The following is a 25,967-nucleotide window of genomic DNA, read 5'->3' on the forward strand; positions in this document are numbered from 1 at the left end:
AGAATTCATCCTGTTAACATTTTGTGTAGCAAGTGGCACTACTCTTTAGAAAAAAATTGCATGTACAGATGTAATTCTTGCCACATGAAAAATTGTATTAAGCCACAGAATTCAGAGGAAACATAGTCTCACATGATAATGCCGATGTTCAAAAGTCAAATTCTAAAATGAAACACTCCCTGAATTCCAACCATTGTAAGAACAACAGTTACCTATAATATTTCCGAGAGCCCAGACAGCCTGCTCACAGACATTCTGGTGTGGTGAATGAAGTAGTCTCAAAAAGAGGGGTACTGCATCTATAGAACGAAAGGATTGGATTTGTTTTTATTGTAACATAATATGCATAATAAGTTCATTGATCCATATTAAACTTTCTCTACCACACCTTATACTAAGATACAGATTTCTCTTATGAACAGCATATAAAATTTCAGTTAAACATTTCTATAAAATCTGGAGAGGGGAAAAATAGACTCAATAACAAGCAACTATTAAACAACACTGCTCCCCACATTTAAACATTTCCCCATCTTTCTCAAAGTGCTATATAAGAGCCACAGATCTGTAGGTGCTAGGTTTAATGTCCTGGTGATTCAGATTTTCCACTTATCCAAGACAGCAATACATACCTAGCAGAAAGACATGCCTACTCATGCAAATGTGCTTCAAATCTTGACTTTAAGAAAAGAGCTTTCCTCCCAAGAGGTGGCTATAGTTAGTTTCCACATGCAGTGAAGACTTGCATCCATCTGCCATACAGTACTAAGACGAGTTTTTATTTGTTCTTATGTAACACAGGCAACATACCAGATTAAGGAAGTGCTACTGATTTTAGATTTCAGTCTTTGATGAAATAAATACATTTAAGAGATCTAAGCTACTCCCATGTGCTATTTCCCCTCAGAGAATCCGTATTCTTTGAAAGCTGGGAATTCTTACAACAGTTTTATAAATCTTTATATTATCATACTCATCCTATAGCCTTTCTAAGTAAAGTAAAATACATCAATTTGTATACTCTGGAAGAAAAGCGTATTTTTTCTTTAGATACCATAAGAACCAAAATAGCTTTAGAAATTTTACAGAATTGCAACACAATTTGTGAGCAGCTATGAATCAATATTCTGTTGATAATTTAAGATGCAATAAGGAGCCAAAACATGCTGTTATTTTTCTGGAAAAAAAAATAGAGAGAGTGATGAAGAATAAAGAGAACCTAAATTTCCTTCCCCAACCTGAATGAGTAATTCAGCAATAGCCTACAACTGACAAGTTGGGAGGGAAAGCAATATAACATTGCTTAAGAACACTTTCTTTTCTTGTCACAATTATCCTACTTCCGTTAGCTCAAGAGGAATATTCAAGCTTCCTTTTCCCAGTGATTACTGAGATCACATTTCAGCCATACATGTATTCAACATATTTCTGAGAGAGGAGGGTCAAGTATGCAGTTTATATTAGACTGCAATCCTGGTATGCTTTCAAAAGCAGGAACGAAACTATTTCATATCAGCTCTCAAGCAGGACAGTCTGAGAAAGCGTGAGTTGCACGTTATCTCATCTACTGCTCTCAAAAAATTAATTGCTTCTGCTCCAAATTGGCTCGTGCCAGACCTATTCTGTGAGTACAGGACTCTCCCTCTCTTGCTAGGCCCTCCAACTGCCATCTGTCCCTCTGGATTGCAGGAAGCCTTCTTCTTTTGGATTTAGGCTGGAGCAGCCTCCTCTGAAAGGGTCTATCACTTTGTTTCCTCAAACTGTCCCTTATCAAAAATAGAGCAGAGTTCAGAGGCGCTTAGTCACCTCCCAGTACAAGGCAGCCAGACTAAACTTCTGCCATTTTCTCTTCAGAAGCAAAACTTAGGAAATGTTTTTTGCTTCTGCAGATCATTTTATCACACTTGCTTCTTTTCAAGCATTAGCTGAACAGATTTTGGGCGGGACAAATCCCAGCCTGAACTTCGAGTAATTCTGCATCTAACAGCAAGGCTTTTAGCTGTGCACATGCATTTTTTTATTCTGATTTTAATTTTAATTTTCACATTAAGATCTTATTTCCACACTCTCTTTTCTGCAAAGCAAATACTATAAGTAGCCTTTTCATTTGGATTCATTCACCCAAAGATGATAACATTGCAACTTGAAAAAGGATGAAAAAAAATGCTTAACCGATTAACAAGCTGGGAAGGATGAAAACTTGGGAATACATTTTCAAAGACAGACATCTGTAAAGCAGAATTAGATTAAAGATGCATTTAGATTAAAGCAGAAGTGCCCAAATGATTTAATTATTTTTTTAAACAATTTCAAGATTTTTACAATTTTTAAAGGCTTTGGATTTTTACCCAAAGCTCATTTTGATAAGCGTTCTTATTCTATTGCTCCAATATAGTAACTATACAGAATCTAACTGTGAGATATTTTATAAGCCAAACATAAAAAACTGCATTTTGATTTGAAAGACAGGTTCAAATATTTACAAAAAAAAAATCAAATAACCAAGTCACCATTTTCCTACATAAGAACACTGACTATGAATAAACTAAGGCAATTTATTATATAATTACTTAGCTACAGCCTCCCATTTAATGACAAAACATTGCACTTAGCATAAAGGTGATTGTTGGAAGATAAGCATGTTGATACACAAAAGCTACATATAAAATCCAGAAAAATAAGAACAGATTGATTGAAATCAGCACACATAAATTATCTTCAATTAGCTCTAATTTTCTGTCTCTTCATAATGGAAGTGTCAGTGGCTGGTTAAATAAGAATCGAAGCCAGCACAACAAACACAGTGTGTACAGGAGAGATGAATCATATGGTCAAAGGAAAGGACGGTAATTTTCTTAACTGTGTATTTAAATGGGCAATCTTACATAACCGTGTATTTAACAACTTTAGTACGATTTACGAACATACCCTTGAGGTAGAAAGAATTACTTCCTAATGTAAGGTTTAGCTGAAGGGGAGTTAACGGTACATGATTTCAATAATCAACTCCAGAATTAGAAAGGACTAACGCTCTTGTCAAACTCATATCATCTGTCATTCTCTATCTTCTTTAAAGGGAGATTCAGTTCTGTGATCCTTAATATTAATTGTTACTGACAAACAGACCAACCTTTAAGAACAACTAGAAACTTTCGAGAAAGACCGATACATACAATTTTATAATTTTAATAGTTTTGATGACAAGTGGTATGTTATCCAAAAACCCCCTTTTTGCCTTTTACCCAAAATATCCACAACCCCCCAATAAACAAATTTTAATACTTACTAGACTGTACAACAGCTTGAGTTTGTGCAGAAGTGCCTGATGCTATGTTAGTCAATGCCCATGCAGCTTCAAATTGTAATGACGGGCTGTAATGAAATAATTTTACAGTAATAACTTGAAACAATCTTCAGATTATTTTATGGATGACTTCAGCATGAATAGCTGCGTGCACTCTCGGACTCTACATTTAAGCAGTGCCACCAAACTAAAAGTTTTTCCAAAATACTCTAAGGCTGGACATTTCAGAAGAACAGAGATGAGAGAAAAATATTAACTTTACATTCTATGTCCTTTTTTAAACTGCCAATCATTCCAACTTCGTATTAGTAAAAACTAAAAGAAATAAAAGAAAAACAAACAGTAATACTTGTTGAAGCACACACCAGCTAGTGAAGCTGACCGCTACTCTAATTAACTAATTATCTCCAGTATGAAAGATTTCAAGTACACATCATCATAAAATTTAATTATGCCTCTCTAATGTGTAACAGACACCTCTTCACATCCAACTGACCCAAAGGCATACTTAGTGAAGAAGTGCAACCGTCTTACTGCCATTAGCAGTTCTCAATAAATTAACCATGGCTGACCATAACTAATAATACACTTGTGGCCCTTCTAACATCACATCCGAGATGAAGTACAAGCAGGTACACTGGGACAAAGGCATTTTTCTGCTCCATCACAGACAGGGTAAAGATCTAGAATCAGTAATGAAAGACAGCATCATACCTGTACTACAATCAACTTACTAAATGCAGATAAAATTAGTTACAAATACTACAAAAGCTGGGGGAACGTCCAACCCAAGATGGTGTCTATCAGCTGCTGTTGTCTATGCCACCAGAAGTATAGTAAAACAGTTTGCATGAAAACTTGTTCAAACAAATGTTAAAGGTTAAAAGTTGTAAAAGCTATAAAAGACTTTACAGCTTACAGTGGTTGCAATAATAGCAAGGTGTCTAGCTTCAGGAGGAACAGAGAGTGTTTACTATTAGGTGACTCTTTTTCATTCCTGTGCTTTTTTGGTGTCTTCACCATTATGTTTTATATACAGCCATGCCACCTGTTTCCCTTAAGCTTTTCTTGTGCATTAGTTTCCAAGGCATTTTAAAGTATTACTGGGGATGGGATTGCGAAAGAAACGGAGATGAAGGCCCAAGAGGTGTAAATAAGGATTTGTAAAAACAAATAGTACCTGTAGGCAGCTATCTATAAGCCTTATGTTCTAGGATCAAACGCATTAACATTCTAGTTCTGTGTGGTCCTCAAGCACACAATGAATTTTTCTTCCCCTTGGGACCTGAGTGGCCTTGGGATAAGCTTCCAGTTACAACATGAACATCAGCTTTAATGATCTGTTACACAAAGCCTTTGCAGAATTTACCTCTACTAAATATTATATAGCAATCACTATTAAAAGGACTGCTTAAGAAAATGCTATGTTCAGTTTCAAAAGGCTTATTAAACATTTACAGAGATAAACCATACAAATACTACAAATAAAATTCAAATTAAATGAATTTTCACGGCACTGAACCGTCTACTTCTAGAGCAGATAGACATTTGTGACCCATTTTAAAATGCTACCCTGATATGAACGTTATTGCCAGCTGCCTTCTTAGTAATTGTTTTGTTAAAAAAACTAGAACGCTACTCACGCTTCATGTTTTGCAACCATCAAATTATACCCAAAATGTCAGTTTGCATTTTCTGAAGTTTCTAGCCCTTGCGGTTGCAGAAATAACCTTGAAAATGGAAATACTGTAAATACATTTATGGCTGCCCCAGACCAAAGATAGCCTAAAACATTTACTTCAGATGTATTAATCCCCGTCTATCTTAAGGGGCTCGTGGATTGCGGAATATAGCAATTTTCTGACATGACCTGAAATCCATGCAACTACACACTCAGCATTCTCATTTATTGAAACTCGTTTTCCAATGAATAATCAGAACCCAAAGCATGCTTACTGTTTTGTTCCATCACATAACGGAGCAGTGCAGAGCCAGAAAGAAGCCCACCTTGCAGTATGAATGAAAGGAGCTAGAAACTTAAGCTAATTACCTTAATGAAAGAGATGACAACTGTATTCTGGTATAGAGAACAGCCCTGTTCACAACCAAGCATATGCTCTGCCTTCACAAATATACACAGCAAGTCTGAGACACGTTTCTTAAAAACAGTTAACGGGAAAGTCTGAAATATTCAAAACCTATGAGAAATGTAGTAAAGTATCTTCCTTCACCTAGATATGCTCAAGCAAGCACTAAAAAAGAAAGTGACATTTCAGTGGCTCCTGGAGAATTAAGGATTTATTGTCATGGAATCTGATCCACGGTGTAAGATTTTGCGGTGCTGTGGATCCCTCAGTTCCACTTGCAATACCCAGAGTGTTTTGGTTTCAGTTTTTCAGTAAAGGTGAACATCTTTAAAGGTATACTTACTTATCATCTCTTTCTAGGCATTTTACCAGAATTGGTAAAATTCCTGATTTTATTAAGTCATCAATAGGTGGATTTCTGTCACTGGATAGGAGTTTTCTGTGAAATTAAATGCAAAAGTAAAATAAGTAACTCATCATGAAAAAAATGCGTAGGAAGTATATTTCTATGTCTTTATTTTTACCTTGCAGCTTGGACAGCACTCAGCTGGATCACTGGGTTGTCACTTGTGGCATTCTAAAAAAAAATGACAATAAAAACTAAAAAAAATCCACAGAACAATCAATTCTAATTAAAAATAAATAAGTAAATATAACATACCTGCAGTATAGCTTCTAGTGTTACATTTTGCTTGAAAAGAAAAATGAAATGTTTTAGTAATTTTGTTGTTGAATCATACTGTCTTTTTCAGCTTTTAATACAATCAAACTAATTTTAAAGGCTTATCAGTTTATAATTTTCCTTTCAAATAACTGCAAGACTTCCAGTGTTAAAGTAAAAACAGAATACATTGTTTTGAGACACCAAAGTTTTAAAAGTAATTTCCAGAATCAAGGTACTTACTGCTTTGAAGTCAGCATCAACATCAGAATCTTCTAAACTTTCTTCCTGGGGAACATTCCGTTTTTTCAAAAGATGTTCATCTCTTTTGTTCTATAAAGGAACAGCAAAAAATAATGACATTCAATGCTAATTAGTATAGGGTGACGATATAATGGCCCTTTTCAAAATAAAACTTCAGATAATAAAACTTTAGATAAGATCACTTTCATAAAGCCATTTATAGCTGCAACCAGAATTAACAGTATTTCAGGTGTAAGAACCTAGCAGCTTGCAAATCACAGACAGAACTACGACAATCCATGACATTTCAATGAACTAAAACTTGCAGTTTGGGTAGGAATTTTCTAACAAATTTACAATACACATAGATCTGGGTGACACTGACGTTTACACTCATAGAAGACAAATTATTTTCCAGTGAAAGATTAATTTTCAGCTAAATTCACTTTCAAGTTCCCTTGTTACATGAATTTACACCTTGTGTGTAAAGTAGCATGCGTCCTACACACTGACACCTGCACTATTTCCTGCTCACTCACATTGTTAGCCTAGTTCCTGAAGTAAAAAGCACCGTCTAGCCATAGCTCCCTTAAGGAATTAGTAGAGAAAACACTGCCTTTTCGGTGATAAAGTACCCATTTAACATTTCTACTTTGCTTAATTAGAATATCTGAGCACCTAAAACCCTAATTAAAAAAAGAAGGCAGTAAAATCAGGAGTTGTGACTGTATCCACACACACAACTTTACAAATTTAGAGTGTCTTAAAAGATTATATTTCCAAGGTGTGAAGTGCATTTTCCCAATTTTAGACTGTATTTCTTGTTTGCTATGTCTAGATGTACAATCACAGAAAGTGCAATGGAAGAAGGTGATGCAGCATGTATATCTGAACACTTTTGCTTATAAGCATATCAAGATTTCAATCTCCGATGAAGTAAAACCTTGAAAAGGTGTATTAAACAGCAATAATATCTAAAACAAATCTATTGTCTTCGCAATGAACAGCAGGCTTTTCAGTCTCCAAACAATTATCTGCTAAACAAACAGTAGTGACTATGGAGATTGTGTCATAACACGCCTTGCCTGTAAAGTATAAGAAACCCTCTAAACTGAGTCATGTTTGTTAAGAGTCTCCCCCCAGTGTTTCATTTCATCATGTGTTAGATAGACAAATAATTTCAGACCCCAAATTTCTGACTCTGTCACCGTTCAGACACTTCAAAATGAATTTAAAGCAACTTTACCAGCCTCAGTGTGAAGGGCTCCCAAGCAACATATTAAGATTTTTTCAGATACAGAACGCTAAAACAATAAACAAGCACCAAAATTAAACAGCTCTTTAATGCAGCAGAATGGATTTCACAGACTCAGCTTAGCTTCATTTTTTGTCAAGACTAAGAGCAGAAACTAAACCCTCGGGCAGCACGCAAGATCATCAAGATGAGCTACGGCAGCCTCTCCAGAGCTGTACAGCGATGCCAGAATACTCGAGCACACCCATACAGCCAAGCATTAGATGTTTGTTGTTGTCAAGTGCTTTTGGAGCGAAGGAAGATAGAAATGAGCAGGCATCGAATGCTGAGAAAAAAGCGTCACGCAGACGAGCTGTACCAGGCGGACACTGGAGGATGGATTCTCTGTGAAGACCTATGTCATATTCCTGCTGTTCTTCCACACCAACTACTTGGCACTGCCATTTTAAGCAAACACCATTCAACCCCAGTCAATCTGGCTTTGCTCAAGCTCAATTCCTTTTCCTCCTGTTTGTCTAAACCATGGCCTGTGCTTTGGCAACTGCAGGGACCAGATCCGATTTCCCCACGTGCAGCTCAGCGCTCCTGCCCAGCGCACGGCTCCTACGCTCACATCCCCCTCTGAGGAAGCAGTTCTTCCTGCCTCTGATGGACACGGCTCCTACACGAGCAGCTCTGCCTCTAGGGGAAAACAAACCAAAACTGGGAGAAGGATTGGTGCCTGATGTCTGACGTCCTGCTGTCTTCAGTCCTTCTCTTTCCACCCAGAGATAACACTGCAGATCACATCGGTCCACACTGGAGTTTGCACATGCACAAACAAATGTACAGGGAGAAAAATGTAATTATTAGGGTGCATGCGCTGGTCCAGCAGTCATTCCCTCTTTGCAGAAAAGGTGCAGCCTGAATAAATTGGGGTCTTAGTGCAGAACTGTTGCCAACTGTCTGCTGGAGCAAGCTAACTGACTCACAGTGAATCATTTACTGGGAAGGATTGAGTGTCACTAGCAGCAAACCACTGTGGTGCAAGGCAGGGTTTTCGGACCAAGTTCTCCTAAAGTATTTGGCTGGATTTTCATGCTCATAAAACTCAGGGAAAGAGCTTTACGGGGTTTTTGTAAAGTATGTTTGTTTCAAGAGCTGTTATCCATACCAATTCAACTGGTGATATTTACTGATTTCTCAGTGATTCGTTATCAGTGGCACTCAACTACGTGTTACAACACCCTGCAGTAAGACAGGTGGTCTCTACTTCTAAATTTCTGAAAAAATCCTCTTAGATGCAGCACTCTTGCAGATTCCTTGATTCAAATGATGATGAAATACCCAGAATAGCCAAGAATTTAGCAAATCTAAAATATTTTTATTGAACTTTTTGAGAAGAAAATTTCTAGTTAGGAAATGTTACATTGTCTCTTCTGTTATTTTCAAGTTTCTTATTCACAGAAGTCTCCCATCTGCTAAAAAAATAAAAGTTCAAGTCATGAATTCTCCCATATAGTGTTTTTTTTTTTTTTTTCCACACCATTGTGTTAGCAGATTCCCCCACCGTTGAATCCTCTGACCTTCAGGAAGTGAAGGTACTGTCCCCACATTTGGGGAGAGGAAAATGGCACACCGCCGTCCCACAGTGCTCCACACAAAGCATCTGTGCTGGCACAGAATGGAGGCAGCTCAGACAGCTTCAACTGAAATCCCTCCAGGATGTGGAAGGTATGAAAGAGACATTTAAAGTCAAGTTGCTTCGCTCTCATCCTAAGCACAAATTGAGAAGTAAGGGCAAAGTCTTGTCAATTGCGTTGATTTTAAACAGATCCCATCCATTTGCAACAAAGATGACCTTATTAAAATTGGTCAGAATATTATGATATCCACACACGTGTGGGCTGTATCTCCTGAGCATTACTTCCATCCTCTGTTTTTTCCTCCCAGAGCTACATTAGCTAGAAACAGTTGAAAGTGCATCGCGCGTTTTCTAGCTTGAAAGATCTAGAAGTTTTTGGATGCAAAAAGCAAAGCCATGCTGCAGCAACTGTGGCACTGATATTAATGTGTATCCCATTATAGATGCATGGGTCTCGTCGATTTATACAATTGCATTGTTCTGAGAGAGCAGTGTTCTTCATGGCTGTGCCTCTACAAGAGCGTAGCACAAAGGCTGCGGTAACCAGTTACTCCAGAAAACAAGACTGAAGGTGCATTTTGGTATCTCCTCTCTAACATCCTGAAAGATAATCCTGGAAAGTCATCCTCCACAACCACCAGGCAGTAAGTCCAGAGCATGCCAGTGGACAAAGCACTGGATTATTCCCTGTCTCTTCACTTGAAGAACTTCTGAAAGACAACCTGCCTGGAAGCGTTATTCTTTAAGATACACACTTCATGTTTATTCACAGTGAGCGAGCATCTGTGCAAATGCTGTTAGCTGACATAGTTTGCTTATAGCATCTCGAGAGACATGCACGAGTTCTCTCGAGAGACATGCACAAGTTCTGTCTGCTTGTGGCCATAAAATGGGTGGTGAACACATTTATTTTGAGTTCTTCCAATCCCCTAGATATCTTTCAGGGACTTGGACAAAGAGGGAAGAAGGGCAGGTTCTGAATGAACACATCGTTACAGAAGAACAGGAATAGAGAAGAAACTTCTCTCTCTCCTTCAAGCACCTGTCCATGCGGACGTTAATGCAGTGGGTATCTCCAGACAGTACTCCCCACCAAAATTTCATTTACCTTGAAGGGGACTCCCATGAATCCCTGAATAGCCCCTGCAGGACTGTTCTCCTAACAGCAGCAGCGTGCCTAGCTGTGAAAGACAATGGAGCTCCCCATGAACAGCTCCGCGGAGAGCAGGAATGAAAGCACCCCGCTGTGAGGTCACCAATGATGCAGACAGTCACAGAGGAATGCTATTTCGAACTCTGAACCCTCAAACACACACAATTCTAGGTTTAAATCTTTCCTATGAGGGTGGTGAGGCACTGGCACAGGTTGCCCAGAGAAGCTGTGGATGCCCCATCCCTGGAGGTGCTCAAGGCCAGGCTGGATGGGGCTTTGGGCAACCTGGTCTGGTGGCAGGTGTCCCTGCCCATGGGACTGGGGGATCTTTGAGGTCCCTTCCAACCTAAATCATTCTGTGATTCTATACAATCCTACTACGGGACCCCTGACAAAGGAAAATGGCATCAGACTAATAGGAAATCTGAACACGGTGAGACTGTAACACTGAAGAGGCTGAAAAGACTGTAAGACTGAAAAGGCTTCCATTTCTAGATGCATGATAAAGACAGCCAGAAGATACACCATAACTGAACTAACCAAGAGCCTGGTTCTCCCCTGTTCCAGCAAGTAGGTCAACAGGTCCCTAGAGAGCCTTTTATACCTGCATACACAACTACCCAATTCCTTTGGCAGCAAGAGCATGCCTAAGAGAACGATTCCTAATGTTGATGTTAACCAAAATAAGCAGGAACGAGCATGTAAGATATTCTTACCCTCCTTAACTGTCAGAGAGAACTGAACTTCCTGGGACATAACTGACCAAGTTTGATACTAGAATTTCTGTGAATGCAGGCAGCATCTTCAGGCTGTCAGTCATATGGTACGAGAGGCTCCAGAAACTATGACCTTAGCCAGGAAAAGTGAGAAAGAACAAGAATGTTCCTGTAGCTTCTCACTGTTTGCAGATGGTTGGGCTGAAAAACAACTGGCAGGAACATATATGCACTTACTGAGAAGCACTAAAAATTTCTTACTAAGGAAAGCTATTCTTACTAGCACTTCTTATAAATTCAAAGTGTCTGTGGAACCTTCCAGTCCTAAAAAGTAGCCCTTAGACTCTTTGAAACAGCTGTGTTCATTTTCAAAAATATTCGATTTCGGGCCACCTAAATCACCGAGCACTGTATACAGTAATTTCATAGACTGATCACTCCCCTGCATAAGGTGAAAGAACATGATTTGCACCTCAAAGTGATCGTAAAATGTTTGTATTTTGTCATATTGTAACAAATCTCCATTCTTTTATTGCCTATATCATATCATCAGCCTCTTCTGTAGGCTCCTATGGTGAAGCTGAAGGCAAACAAGCATATGTGGACACAGCCATTCCACTCAAGCACCGGTGAGAGATCTGTCAAAGGGAGAGGCGTCAGGCTGGAATCCCTGATGAAGGGTAAGTTCTCGCCACCAAGGAAACCAAGCAGGTCTTCTCCTTCAACGTGGAAGATTCTCAAAGGCTGCCTAAACCATGCATGTGATGTACAGTGGCGTCTGAAAGTTTATAAACAGCAGGTTAGTGCTTGTTATGAGCTTGTCAGTGTTCTGGTGGGGAACACACCACGACAGCCTACAGACGTTTCCATACAAACAAAAGGTTTGTGGACACACCTGGCCTGGCAAAATTGCCAAATAGGAACAACAGGAACTATACCATGAGTGCACTTTCTTGTCCACCATGATGATCTGTGCACAGTCCTTGATGACAGATACTCATCCTGTTCGTTTCACTGGCAGGGGGAAGGCTAAGCATCGTGACCAGTAAGTATGCAAATCCTGCAGATCCTGGTACTTCTTGTTTACCTTCTTGGATGATGGCTACAGGATTCAGAAAATGCCTATTGGCACAAATAAGTTTCTAAAGCAACATGACCTACAGAAGAAGAACCCTTCATGTCCGATGAAGAACTCCCGTTTGTTATATGGGAAAATCCTATGAAGGGTCTCACCTCTATTGAGAAGCTCCAAGGTCTAAATTGAGAAGTTACAATAAAATACTTGCCTTCAGGTAAAAAACATCTTTATCAAATGTTTATTCATGCCAGGGAAAGGCCCAGGAACTCAGCCTCTAGTAAGAAGAAACTCTTTCAGCACTGAAGTTAAGACTGCAGGGCTAGGCCAGTGGTGGAGATAGATCCAGCTTGTCTGGCCATCCCTTTTAAGTTACCCCCGCTGTGACAGAATGAGCTGGGCTACTTTTTAGGTTTCATTTAAACATAATTTCTATTTTATTTTATTTTATTTTTTAAATTTGGGGGGAGTGCCTGACAGCACCTGCCACAATAAAGGAAATTAAATGCCTACTGTCTAACTTCAGGGTGGTAAAGGGATAACCTAAAAACCTCAGTTGAATATCCTCTGAACGAGTTTTTTAGGTGGGCTATTCAGTCTGAATGGACTTCTAGTAACAGCTCTTGCATATGAGCCTGGGGAAAGACTTAATTTCTTTAATGGCTGGGAAAGGACCATTAGTTGGCTCTACTCATTGCCACAAAACTCTTTAACCCCTACGGGGATTTAAGAACATGACAAAGGAAATAAAAAAACAAACAAACAAAAAGCCTTGAGATGATGACACAGGAACACGTTCTCTGGCCATTTGGTTAGCATATAAGGAGGCTCTCCAGGAGAATACAACAAGCAGTTAGTGATCTGCTCCAGTAAAGAAAACTAGACCTACTTTTCTTCTAGCAGCTCAGTTAGGACCTTTACTACAATAAACAGGCCTTTATTAATAAACATCCTACACATCTGGATGTGCTAGTCCTAAAGGAGTCCCTCTGCAACATTTCCCTACTTAGTATCACATACAAGGCTTTTTGTCTTAAGGACAATTATCATAATGCTTCAAGATTAGGACATGAATTGGTAGTTCAGTAGACACCACTGGCAAGAAAGTCAACTTCACATCTCTTGAATTCACAATTTACATGGAAAACAGTGGACAGAGCCCCCTTCCAAAGACAGAAGATCAAGTCTGACAATAATCCAAGGATCACATCCCAGACATCTTTTCCTGGGACTTGCTTGCCTGGAGTGGTGAGTAAATCTATCCTAAAAATTCAGTTTGACCTCCCCACCCCACTCCTTTCCTGCAATAATTCCGTCTCCATCCAGACTGTGGCATAAACTATAACAAACTGTGAAAGAAACATTTATAACCAATTACAAGTTGCCTATCTGGAAAGACAGCGTGGTTTTTTTGGTCCCCAAATGACAACCAGATCTTAAGCTATAACAATAACAACAGCAGCCATGCATCCAAAACTTGACAACTTCCTACCAGAGATGATAAAGTAGAGTATCACAACAAAACTGTCTACTGCCAACAGTATTGTAAAGTTTTGAAACCCATACAAATGCTAAACAGGTCAATCTGATGGTGCTACAACCCACGGATATCAAAACAATATCCTAAATCCTTGAGGAACTAGGTCCCCTGCATCCGAAGATGGTCAGATTCCATGACTGCTTCAGATAGAATGAAGTTACAGTTCGAAGACAAAGGTTTGGTTTGAAGACAAAGGCAGTGGTTTGAAGACAAAGGCAACTTTTCTACATTTAACTTTTGCTAATTCACCTTTGTGACAACAAAGAGCAGCCACGATCTTTTTATTAGGCTAGTCCACATCTTGCTTAGAAATTATAACTAAAGACAAGCAGACACATACATGCACACCAGTGTGTGGCCCAACAGCTCCAAGCAGAGCTGCATCTTGGTAGATTCCCTGACTCGACAGGCCCCAATCTTTGCAACAGCTTGCTCTTTCTAAACTGGATTCAAGTCAGCCACCAAGGAATTTCTTCATAGCCCTTTTCAGCTGAGCATCCAGATGAACACATTGAGAATATTCTTCTCTGAGGGTGTTTTCTTTGAGGAATCACTCAAAGCAGGGTAGATGGGCAAGAATCTGCGTAACTCACACTGGCTAGAGAAGCCTCCAGAAGAACACACCGATTGTGCTTCAGTGTCCCTGCAGGGACTGTAGTTGTTCCTTGAACTGATGCCTGAAACGCGTACATTGCAATGAATGAAAAGGTATGTGTTCACACTGAACTGGACCTCATACACACCAACAACAAACAATTTGGGAACGTGGAGGTGAAAGGCAGCTTTGGCTGCAGCGACCATAAGATGGTGGAGTTCAGGGTCCTGAGGGCAGGGAGGAGGGTGAAAACCAAACTCACACCCTGGACTTCAGGAGAGCAGACTTTTGCCTCTTCGAGGATCTGCTTGGAAGAATACTGTGGGATAAAGGCCCGAAAAAGCTGGTTAATATTCAAGGATCACCTCCTCCAAGCTCAAGAGTTGTCCATCCCAACAAAGAGGAAATGCCAGGAGGCTTGCATGAATGAACAAGGAGCTCCCAGCAAAACTCAAATGCAAAAAGGAAGCATACAGAGGGTGGAAGCAAGGACGGATAACCTGGGAGGAATACAGAGACATTGTCCAAGCATCCAGGGATGGAGTTAGGAAAGCTAAAGCGCTAATGGAGCTGAATCTGGTCAGGGACGTCAAGGGCAACATGAAGGGCTTCTGTGTGCACAGCACTTCTGTGCTGTGCAGGTGACCGAGCAGTGGAAGAGGTTGCCCAGAGAGGTCACAGAGTTTCCCTCCTTGGAAATCTTCAAAAGCCACCTGGATGTGGCCTCGGGCAACCTGCTCTAAGCAGTTCTGCTTGAACACTGGGTTTGGCCCAGGTGACCTCCAGAGGTCGCTTCCAACCTCAGCTATTCTGAGGCAGGGGGGTTGAAGTAAATAGGCTCACTACTTTGCTTATGTCTACAGTAGCTCCTAAATTACCTTACAAAAGAAAGATCAGGGTGGGGACAAGTACAGCATGCCAGAGAACAGGCTAAAAAAAAAAAAGGGACATGGCCATGGCTTCTTAATCCACCCCTCATTTAGAAAATAATTGCTTTGTCATGCATCAATCTCAACTGGCTATTAGAGCCTTCATGAGCTCATGTCTATGAGCTCAGAGACAGCTGAATTTGCCAAGAAAGTAAAAAAAACCCAAATACCTTGTGAGGGACCTGGATCTTTATAGGATTCTAGTTAGCTGGCCTTAAAAGATGACAGCATCTTCTGTTTCTGCTGAGGTTAGGAGTATAACCCTTCAAATGAAGGGCAACATGAAACCCAGTGACCCTACTGACTACATTTCCCAAAACACACAAATGACCCAAGTTGAGTTTCCTCCTCACAGAAAGCCAAATGAACCAAAGAATCCCTTACAGCAGTAGACTTACTGCCTTCATTCAGGTATGCAACCTTAAACTGAATCCTAACCATTATTTCCCCACCACCACGGTTTAGATTGACACTCGACAGCTATTTAACCCGGTTAATTCCAGGGTCCCTGTTGCTAACAGAGCAGTCTTAGGGTGTTGCTGTAATGCTGACATGAAGCGATGAACTTTCTAACTCAGACTTTGCCAGGACACTACATTGAGCAGTGTCTGTACAATTCTGAATCCTGAGACAGTCTCCAGAACCAAAACTGACATCATTATCTCGTCTGCCTGGAAAGACGTGGCTACTTTTTAACTCTTAGGGCCATCGTTGTACTAACAGCACAGCCAGAGACCAAACCCATCCTTTCAAAAACGTAGTACCCCGCTGCCACAACGCACTGAGCGTTCAGCAAGGCCGATACGGAATCAGAGAAGGACACCTGACTAGGAGGAGTGTCATTTGACTGGCTCACTGTGCCAGCTCAGGCCCAGGCCAGGATTCTGCCAGACACTGCTACGTCAGAGATGGCTTCGTTTGCTCAATTCCTAAACGAATAACAAGTGCTTGGAAAAAAAAAATCTTAAAAAGGTAAAGTTGCTTTCTGAGTAAGAGCTGCAGTGTGGTATGGGAACAGTGAATAGAGCTGTGAATTATTTTTGATATGCCATGGGTTGTACGTGCACCCTGATGCCTATCATCTCAAGAAAATAAGCACCTCAGAGGAACACACACAGAAATTGTTTATTACTGTTCAAAGCGGTGATTTATTTATTCCATCTTACAAAACAGACATGTAAGCAACTCCATCAGATCCATTCATTTAATATTTATACACAAGTTGATTCAAAAGACAAGCCCGTTCCTATGCAGCCCTTCAACTGCACGGATCAAGAATACGCTCAATTTGCCTGTTTTCTTCAGAAGCCAGGTGCACACTCAACATCTGGATAGCTGGGAGTAAGAGAAGCTCTCTCTTTGTTTTGAAGAGAAGCTCTCTCTTTGTTTTGAAGAGAGACAGATGGATTGTTAAGGTCATGCCAACACAGCCATAACCCTCCCGCTGTGGTAGCAGTGTTAGTTGTATAGATGAAAACTGAAGCAGTAATACTACATATTACCCACTCTACTGCTGGAGCTCAATAAAATATATCCCCTTAAATTTCAGCCCCAGTTCTGCACCAGGAGCAATGGTCTCCTACCTGCCACAGAGTTCCCACAGCAAACCAGCTGCCCACCGGCAGCGGTTCACTTGCTGCAAATGAACGACTCGAATGCACACTGGATCTCTATTATTAACACAGACTTCTGGTGTACGCAGTGGAAGACGCTCAGCAAACACTCCAGAAGAACACAACTTCCCGCGTTTAAGAGTTCTGCAGCTGCTGTTCACTCTTGATTTACAGCCTGTCCTAAATCCAGTGCTTAGGCTTCTCTCTAAGCGTGTAACTGATCTGTGTATGTGCAGTTTTTAGTGAAAAGAAACTAGCAGCTCACGGGTTTCCTTTCTCATCTTCACTTACGTATTACTGGTACATCAACGATTCCTTCTACACAGAACAATCCACTGCCTTGTCTTCAGCACATCACCTGAATTTCATTTCGGTAACAAGTGGCTGATTTATTTTTTTTATTTTATTTATTTTACCAGGCCTACTGAAGCCACAAAATGCTACACAAGATTTTCAGACATGTTCAGCTAGTTTCTTTGATTAGGAAAATAGGAAACCATTAAAAAAATCTTTAGGTTATACATCATGCTCATGTAAGTATTTAAATATTTTCTCCAGTCATGTGGGTTCAATAATATTTCTTCAACTAATTCTTGTACTCTCAGGATGATATTGTAATGAGAGACAAGTGGTCCTGGGAGAACTCAAAAAAGCAAGTCTCTTCTTAAAAACGAGCAGAAGGCTCCCAGAAAATACTAGCAAAAGATTCTTGGTAGCTCCTACACAATCAAGTGAAAAGTAGGGACAAGATTTATCAAAAAAAAAGAAGTCAACAGAGCTTCTATCTATATAAGCTTCTATCTTCACCTTGCTTTTAGCAAGGCTTCTGGCTTCGCTTGGTTTGCAAATAATTTGGGTGGGTGTGCACTCTTAAGAAAGCCCCTGGTGATTCAACTGGCCAAATGGGAGATGCATCAAACGGAGACCCAAAACAACTTGGCCTGTATCTGGAACATTCAAAGCACACACTTCCATCAAGTCACTAAGGGAAATATTAGAAAAGACAGAGCATACAGAAAAAAATGAGGATGCCCTGAAGCATATTGGGGAACAGAACAGGAATTTAAGTCAAGAAACCGTCTGGAAAAAGCAGATGCAATTCACAAGACAAGAAGCAATCAGGTTTAAAACTTCTGCATTCACTTAGCTACACAAATAGAGCACAAACAACTACCCTTGTTCTGCAGTACTGTAGGAAGTGTCCAAAGGATGCAATGGATCACAGGCTGAGTTTGAGTCAACAACATATTCAATATAAATAGGAATACTGCGTTAAGAATCGCCTTTCACTGTCCTCAGTATCACATGAACCTCAGCTGAGGCCTGTTTTGGGCATCACACTTCCAGAAAGATCTCATTTGAACCTGATGAGTAGCAACAAGTCAGATCTAGGAAACAGAACATTCCAGGAACGAGCGAACAATTGAATTTGTCTCAACATGACAGAACTTAAGGGGACAGTGTCAGTCCTCAAATATACTGAAGGTACCCAAAGGTGAAGAAAGTTTACTTCTCTTTACATGTATAGTCCAAAAGTTGTTTAGCTTGTGGACGCTTCCCCCAGCCTTTAAGGTGCCCAGAAAGGCTGTTGGAAATGTCTTATAAATGACAAGGGTGCAACAAGTCCTGTATTGAGACACAGCGCTGAACTAGATGACTTATTGTCACAATCTTCCCAGCTGTATTAGAATTTACCCAATATAACCAAAGTCTGACCCTAAAATTAACTCCCTCTACAGTACAGAAGCAGTAATTTCCAGAAAGCAAAACACGGTAACTGTGGTGGTATCACAGTGAGAGGCAGCTAAACTACCACATCACTCTCTCACTCCCCCCCCTCAAAGGAACAGGGGGAGAAAACGCAATGAAAGTGGGCTCAAGGGTTGAGACAAGGACAGGGAGATCGTTCAACAATTATCGTCACAGGCAAAACAGAATCAGTACAGGGAGATTAATAAAATTTATTGCCTATTACTAACAGACTAGAACAGTGAGAAACTAAAAGCAAACTAAAAACAGCTTCCCCCCATCCACTCTCTTCTACCTCCAGTGGCACATGGCAACAGGGAATGGGGCTGCGGTCAGTCCCTGACGCTTCGTCTCCGCCACTCCTTCACAGTCACTCCCTGCCCCTGCTCCACGCGGGGTCCCTCCCACGGGATTCTGGCACCCCCAGGCCCCTGCTCCTGCGTGGGCTCCTCTCCACGGGCTGCAGCTCCGGCCCGGGGCCTGCTCCTGCGGGGGCTCTCCATGGGCCGCAGCCTCCTCCAGGCCACATCCACCTGCTCCACCGGGGGCTCCTCCACGGGCTGCAGCGTGGAGATCTGCTCCGTGTGGGACCCATGGGCTGCAGGGGGACAGCCTGCTCCACCAGGGGCCTCTCCACAGGCCGCAGGGGAACTGCTGCTGCGTGCCTGGGGCACCTCCTGCTGCACTGACCTGGGGGGCTGCAGGGCTGGGTCTCACTCCTCTCTCCTCCAACTGCCATTGCACAGCAGGGTCCCCCCCCACCCCCGTCTTAAATGTGCTCCCACAGAAGCACAAGCAGCATCACTCACTGGATCAGCTCTGGCCTGCAGCATGGCCCTTTTGGAGCCAGCTCTGATCTGACATGGGGCAGCTGCTGGGTTCTTCTCACAGAGGCCACCCCTGCAGCCCCTCCACTACCAACATCTTAGCACATAAGCCCAATATAAGAACTTCCACACCTTCTAAGTGCTAAAATTCTCCCCTTTCCCATTCATAAACCTTAAACATTCAAACAGCTAACAGCCTCACAATAAGATGAGAATTGGTACAGAAACTGAACGTGGTTTATTCCCAAGCCATACCCTGGAGTAAAGCGGTACTCTTGTTTTGCTGCGCTGAGCCTAATGAGTGACAGAGTAAACCTAACATTAGAAACCACAATTTGTAATCTACAAATATACAAATTCTCTATTTAAGTTTGGGGCTAGACAACAAACCTTATGGCAAATTATTTAGCAAAGACACCAGAGCATTTTAAGCAAAGAAAAGTAACATAGCTGACAAAGAAAAGCAGACTCACCTTCCGCAATTCAATCGTAACTTCATTTCTGTGTCTTCTCATAGTCTGTAAATAAAAAATAACAGATTTACATATAAAGAGTTTTGTTTTGGAATCAGTTGTTTCTAGGTCAAAAGTGCAGTTATTCACCAAAAGAGAAGTAAAACTGCGTGCATAATTTACAGCTCAATCTTTCCTAGCAAGATGCATGAGTTGTTTTAGGTTCTTTGTTTGTTTGTTTTTTTAAAAAAAAGATTCCATGCCTCACAGAAGGCTTTGTTACAAACCACAATCAGTATCCCAGAGGCAGAAAACATTTACTTCCCCACGGTTTCACTGGGATGACTCTCCTGAGGTTTGTGTGTGCACACCAAGAGACGCGCTAAGTACAGGTTTAGACAGCCCCATATTCGCATATGACCACATGCCCAACCCACACACAGAACCTATGCCGACTATCTGGCCACAATCAACCACGAAGAATGTCTAAGAAGATGGCTGAGCTCAATCCAAACAAGATAGATTAGGCTTGTAGCAAAAGGAGACAAAGCAGTACAATGGCGCGGTGTCCACTTTGAATCTATAGCTTAAACAGTGTAAAGGAAAACCAACCCATAAACATCTCAACTCCTCAAAGATATCGGGCACTCAGATGTATTCCCTTCAATACAGTTATCACCCCTCTTAGCTAAAAGAGATCAGAAGATTCAGAAAGAACAATTTTTGCCTACTGAAATCAATTTCCCTAGGTCCATTTTCAGTGGACATACCATCGGAATGCAATTCAGAAGAAAATCAGGACTGGGTGACTACTGGCAGCCTAGAAAGATCACCCACACTAACTAAAACTAGCCTTTTAAAAGGCTTTCTATGTTCCATCCTTGCCGCTGACCTTCACTGCTACTATCATTTGCTTTTGAGTTGGGGCAAATCACTTCCCAAAGTGAAGAAGTATCAGTGAAAAGAAGCAGTACAAAGAAACCACCACTACTCCCCCATCAGCCAGCTAAGAAAATACCAAAGATCCTAAAGCTCCGATTTGGGTAAATGAAACGAGCAGACTTCATTCACACCATGAATCTGTATGGGACGTGGATTCAGTGCATAGAATATAACCTTGGCTTCACTGTTCTTAGCCAGTTTGCATAGCAGGATCCATTTAATTAGCTTAGGCTGGCTAAACCAGAAGGAAGGCTTGTCTTCCCGTTTGGTGCTTGATTAACCAACCCACTCAGGTACACACAGACACTTTGCATTTTACATCCACAAAGAAGAGAGATGCTACTTTAAACAAGGCAGGTCCTCGTTACAGGAATAGGACACTAGCACTGCAACACCTACCAGAAGCACACCGTCCTCCCTCACTCATCATTTTGCTAAATCATTTGATCCTTGCGACCACCCGAGTGCTGCAGAAGCTCAGTATGCCAGGACCGGGTTGCTGAGGTACGGGAAGGAACTGGGCAGGTAAGAAATGGACAGAAGGTGAAGAACCTGTAAAGTCACTGCACACAACTAGCTTGGCCAGTCATTCAAGTTCTAAGTAGTATTAGAATTTTATATTTGAATTATCTTAATAACTAAGTCAAATGTAAGGGCACTGAATAGCCTAAAACAATTTTCAATACTTCTTCCCCGCAATAACTTAGCACTTCAATGACAAATGCAGTTAGACAAGTTTGTCTCAGATTTCTGCTATAAAAGCTCCTCTTCAGGATCGTTCTGAATGTGCTGGACACCAAAAATCCCCAGGAGACCTCCCACTAGCAAATCTTTTATTCCTACTTACCTTAAATTTTAAGGCATATCCCATCACAAGACAAATCCGTTAACCTGAGTGTTCTTTAGGATTCCCCCCCAGCCAGATCCAGTATTCTCAGTGCCAGATTATGAAATCTCAGAGATCTAATAGATGCAAAGCAAAACTTAAGTTTCAGATTTGCTCTCTGCAACTACCTGAAAGGAAGGTGTGGGGAGCTGGGGGTCGGCCTCTTCTCACAGGTAACCAGTGACAGGACTAGAGGGAATGGCCTCAAGCTGCCCCAGGGGAGGTTCAGGTTGGAAATGAGGAGACATTTCTTCCCAGAAAGAGCAGTCAGGCACTGGGACGGGTTGCCCAGGGAGGTGGTGGAGTCACCGTCCCTGGGGGTGTTCAAGGAAAGGTTGGACGTGGTGCTTAGGGACATGGTTTAGTGGGTGACACTGGTGGGGGGGGGGGTGGTTGGACCAGATGATCTTGGAGGTCTTTTCCAACCTTAGTGATTCTGTGATTCTGTGAATTTACTCCTCCATTAAATCTATGTGATAATACTCCAGAATATTTTCTATTGAGCAGAAAAAAATCAGACCAAATTTCAAACTCTGTTGGGGGACAACTATGACATTTGTCACCTACCATTCTAGAAGCAAAAGAAATTGAAGAAAAACTATATGCTGCGTTCAGCAGCTTAACATTTGTTTTAGAAAAGACAAACAGAGTGCAGTCCCAGGCAAGTATTACTATTCATTTCATGAATTTACTGTAAAACCTCTTCGAACAATACTTTGACTGAAGATGGTTACTCGGAGTCAACCCTCCACAAAAGCTCTACTGGGAATACCCTAAGCTTCTTTCTGAAGGCAAATAATTCACTCAGCTTTTCAGTCAGTGTTTTGCTTCATGCTCCCATTATTTCAGCCCCACTGATCCTATCCTATTACAATTCTGTCTCTATTTTTCTTTACTAGTTGTTTCTTTTATCAAACTGCTCTTCAAAACATTTGACTACTCCATTATGGTTTTACATTTGATGTGCAGGAAGCCTCCCATCTTCTCCTCGTTTAGAGCACCACCACTCTTTAGAAAGATTCTTCAAAGAGCCTCTCAACTTTGTGCACTTTTTCTTAGTAGCCGCATACATTTTCTGAGCTTTCATGTGTGTCTTAAATCAATGCCTGCACTACCTGAGTTTTATCCTTTTACCTGTTCTTTTGTATTTCCCTTTAAACTTCTTGTACGTAGTTTCTCTTTCAAAGCAGCTCTGCTACATTTTCTTTCTTTCCTTCCTTCCTCCTTTAAAAGGCAGCACACGCACCACTGGCTCCAGAGCTGCTTCTCCATTCACAGAGCAAGCAGGCTGATAACCGGCGATATCGCCCAGCCTCAGCTTCACGAATGGGCTCCCACTCTCGGAGGTTCCTGTTGACCCTGCATCTTTAAAAATTCAGCATGTTGGGGTCACCGGGACCATCCAAGACTCGTTAGTGCAGCATTAGGGCTACGGTCCATCCTACACGTATGTGGGACTGAAGTTCCCAAAGAGATTCCATTTCATTTGTTAGTTTTATGCCTGCTATTTAATTAGGATTTGTTTAAACTGTTCCCCATCTTGGTTTTTTCCCTCTTTTCCACAGGAGGTGACAACGATCCCAGTAGCGATGGGACTACCCCATTACAGGCCTCTGAACACCTGCTATTTGGCTACCCTTGCCTTGCAAGACCTTACTCTTAAGACCAAAAACGTGTTGCACCCTCATCTGATGACAGGGAATGCAGGTAACATATAGCACCATGCTATACAGCAGACTCTCCTGCTGGGCTTTTGCAAGCTTTGTTTTCCAATTTGCAGATTGATAAATGTACCTTGTAATCTTATCTATTTTTATTTTATTCCCCCAACACAGACTTAAGTGATCCAGCAATTTTTTTGGCATTTCTTAAAAAATAGGTATTTAAAGCTTGCGTTTCAGATGAATCATTTCAGAAACACAGCAGGTTATCAGCATCTTCCTACAGCCCCAGAAGGAAACACAGCATAACCCAACCGCACAAAGAAGCTGTCTTGGGAACTGGTGCTAGCCCTCCTTTAAGGAAGCACTAGCACCGTGAGCAGAACACCATGCTCTCATACCACCTGCAAGCCCCAGCACGCATGGAGGTAGTACGTGCTATCTGAAAGAGATTTATACTGTAATAGCTTAAACATTTTCCCCAGCTGAAACAGTGAGTAGAGACAAAATTATCCTGCATCCTAGCCCCGTGGATTCATTACCAGCTTTCAGGCTGGGAGGACAGCCATCTGCTAAAATCTCTCTAGGCGGTATTAGCTGAAGCCTAGCGAGATGTTGGATGTAATACCGCGTGTGACATCCACAGCATCCAGCTAGTCATTTCTGAGCTCAATGTGCTCAAACATGTAACTTCATGTCACGCTGAAGCGGCGTATCCCAAAACTACCCCAAGACAAACCTGAACCGTTCCACTGATTAAAAGCCAGGCTCTAAATCTCAGAAAGGGAAAACTCTGCATAAGCACAACCCTACAAAACACAAGCTGATGTAAGCTTATTCCTACAGAATCTAAACTAAATCTACCCCACTCCTAAGCACAGGGGTATTAACGCACCATTTTCAAGGTACAAAATGATTGAAAAAAATTAAGTCAAACGTAGATGGTTACCTGTATTTCTAATGTCAAGTTCCTTGATATTTTATCTTATAAAATAATCCAGAAAAACAAAAAGTCTACTAGATGCTGTTAGGTAAGTTACTGTTCTCACTTCCACCCTGTATTTCTGAATACTCTTCCAAAGGCAGATGCAAAGTGTTACATGCCAGCAGTCTCCCCCTGACATCTTCCACTTCAAAGAGAAATAACCTCCAGATCCAAAGGACCAAAACCGAAATTGATTTCAGATGGCAGCAAACAAAGTCACTGTGCACATTAGGGCTGCTGTGTTAAAGACTGCCACTGCACCTCCTCCTAACTGAATGCAAATATTTCAGAGCTGCTTTTTAGGCTCTTCCATCCTTGTCATAATGGTCAGAAAGAGATGAGAAGTCAAACCTAACAAACTGAGGAACCTTATTTCAGGCTGATACAGGACACAACAATGCTAAGCTGACAGAAGATCAAAATTTGTTAAGAGATCAAGCCTTGAAACTAAAGCAGTTTACAGAAATCCGTGCCCAAAAACAAGGCTTCAGAGAATGCTACTGTTCCTGCAAAACAGTTTGATACCCTTTAATGGGCAGAAGCTACAGAAAACAACTATTCTCACCAGATCAGTGTTTCAACTCCGGTATCTCTCCTCCAACAAGAGGATGACAAGCAACCTCAAAGCTTAACATCAGAGACACCTACGGGGAAGGAAAATTTCTCCCAATTCTTCAGCTGATAGATGGTCTATGACGACAAACCGAACGTGGAACTCCTGATACCAGGACGCAATGGCTGAAGATAATCCTACGAATTTCTGACTTGTCATCGTAATAGCAACCCTTGCCAACAACGCATTTAAGGAAGCATTTTTAAGTGACTGAACACTTGGGACCCTCTGGCTCAGCCATATGTACTAAACTAGCCCTGCTTGTGAAACGCTGTACAAAGGTGCACAGGATGCTCACTACACGTTAAAGAGCAAGTATCGCTGCTGCAACACCACCTCTTGATGCCTTTATGATGGCCCATCCACACTCATGTAGCAAAGAAACAAAAAAAGTACTTCAAAGTTTTGGACAGCATTTAGATTAAGCTTCTAAGGGGAGAATTAAGTCTCTTAAGTGTGCTTCTTTGGCCTCTTGGGCCTTTGCTCTAACTCAGTAAAAGTTAACTGCACAATAAATTAAACTACTTGAAAAGGCAACTCATGGCTTCTGTAAACCAAAGGAAAAAATCAAGAAATCCAGCAACTAATCATTTCTTTTAGTCTAATGTATATCAGAACAAATTAATAAGTTTTCCAAATCCCTATGTAGCAAATATGTAACGTGGTGTGTTTCTCCTGAAAATAATACACACATGTGACACTCCTACCAAAGTTATACGAGAAGAAAACTCCGGCTAATTCAAAAGGACAAAACCATCTGAGACACAGCAGTCATAAGTGGAAGGGCTATTAGGAGAGCAGTAGTGGACGTAAAACTTTGGTACTGTTTTATGCAAGTTAGATTTCAACACGCAATGACATACTGGGAATAGTCTTCGGGTTTCCATCAACAACATACATCCTCTTTACATTAAAAAAAATCAAACTGCCATGGTAAATGGTATAAACTTTAAACTTTTTAACCATTTTTAGCTATAACTATCATGTCAGAGGGGAGATTAAAGCGCAGCCATCATTTAGTGACTCAAAATCTCCCTACCAGTGTAACAACGAGATC

At 41.2% G+C, this 25,967-nt stretch overlaps 1 protein-coding gene across 1 annotated transcript in view; it reads right to left on the reverse strand.

The window, feature by feature from the left end:
- KPNA3 (karyopherin subunit alpha 3) overlaps positions 1 to 25,967 on the reverse strand; it is a 52,602-nt gene that overhangs the window by 14,745 nt on the left and 11,890 nt on the right. The window contains exons 2-8 of the mRNA XM_080608039.1: positions 19,845 to 19,889; positions 6,296 to 6,385; positions 6,053 to 6,082; positions 5,916 to 5,968; positions 5,735 to 5,830; positions 3,287 to 3,372; positions 213 to 299 (exon numbers count right to left, since the gene is read on the reverse strand). Coding sequence (XP_080464165.1) covers positions 213 to 299; positions 3,287 to 3,372; positions 5,735 to 5,830; positions 5,916 to 5,968; positions 6,053 to 6,082; positions 6,296 to 6,385; positions 19,845 to 19,889 — 487 coding nt within the window. The remainder of the gene's footprint in view (positions 1 to 212; positions 300 to 3,286; positions 3,373 to 5,734; positions 5,831 to 5,915; positions 5,969 to 6,052; positions 6,083 to 6,295; positions 6,386 to 19,844; positions 19,890 to 25,967) is intronic.

This window comes from Anser brachyrhynchus (assembly GCF_964034855.1).
Source record: "Anser brachyrhynchus genome assembly, chromosome: 1".
NCBI lineage: Eukaryota > Metazoa > Chordata > Aves > Anseriformes > Anatidae > Anser > Anser brachyrhynchus.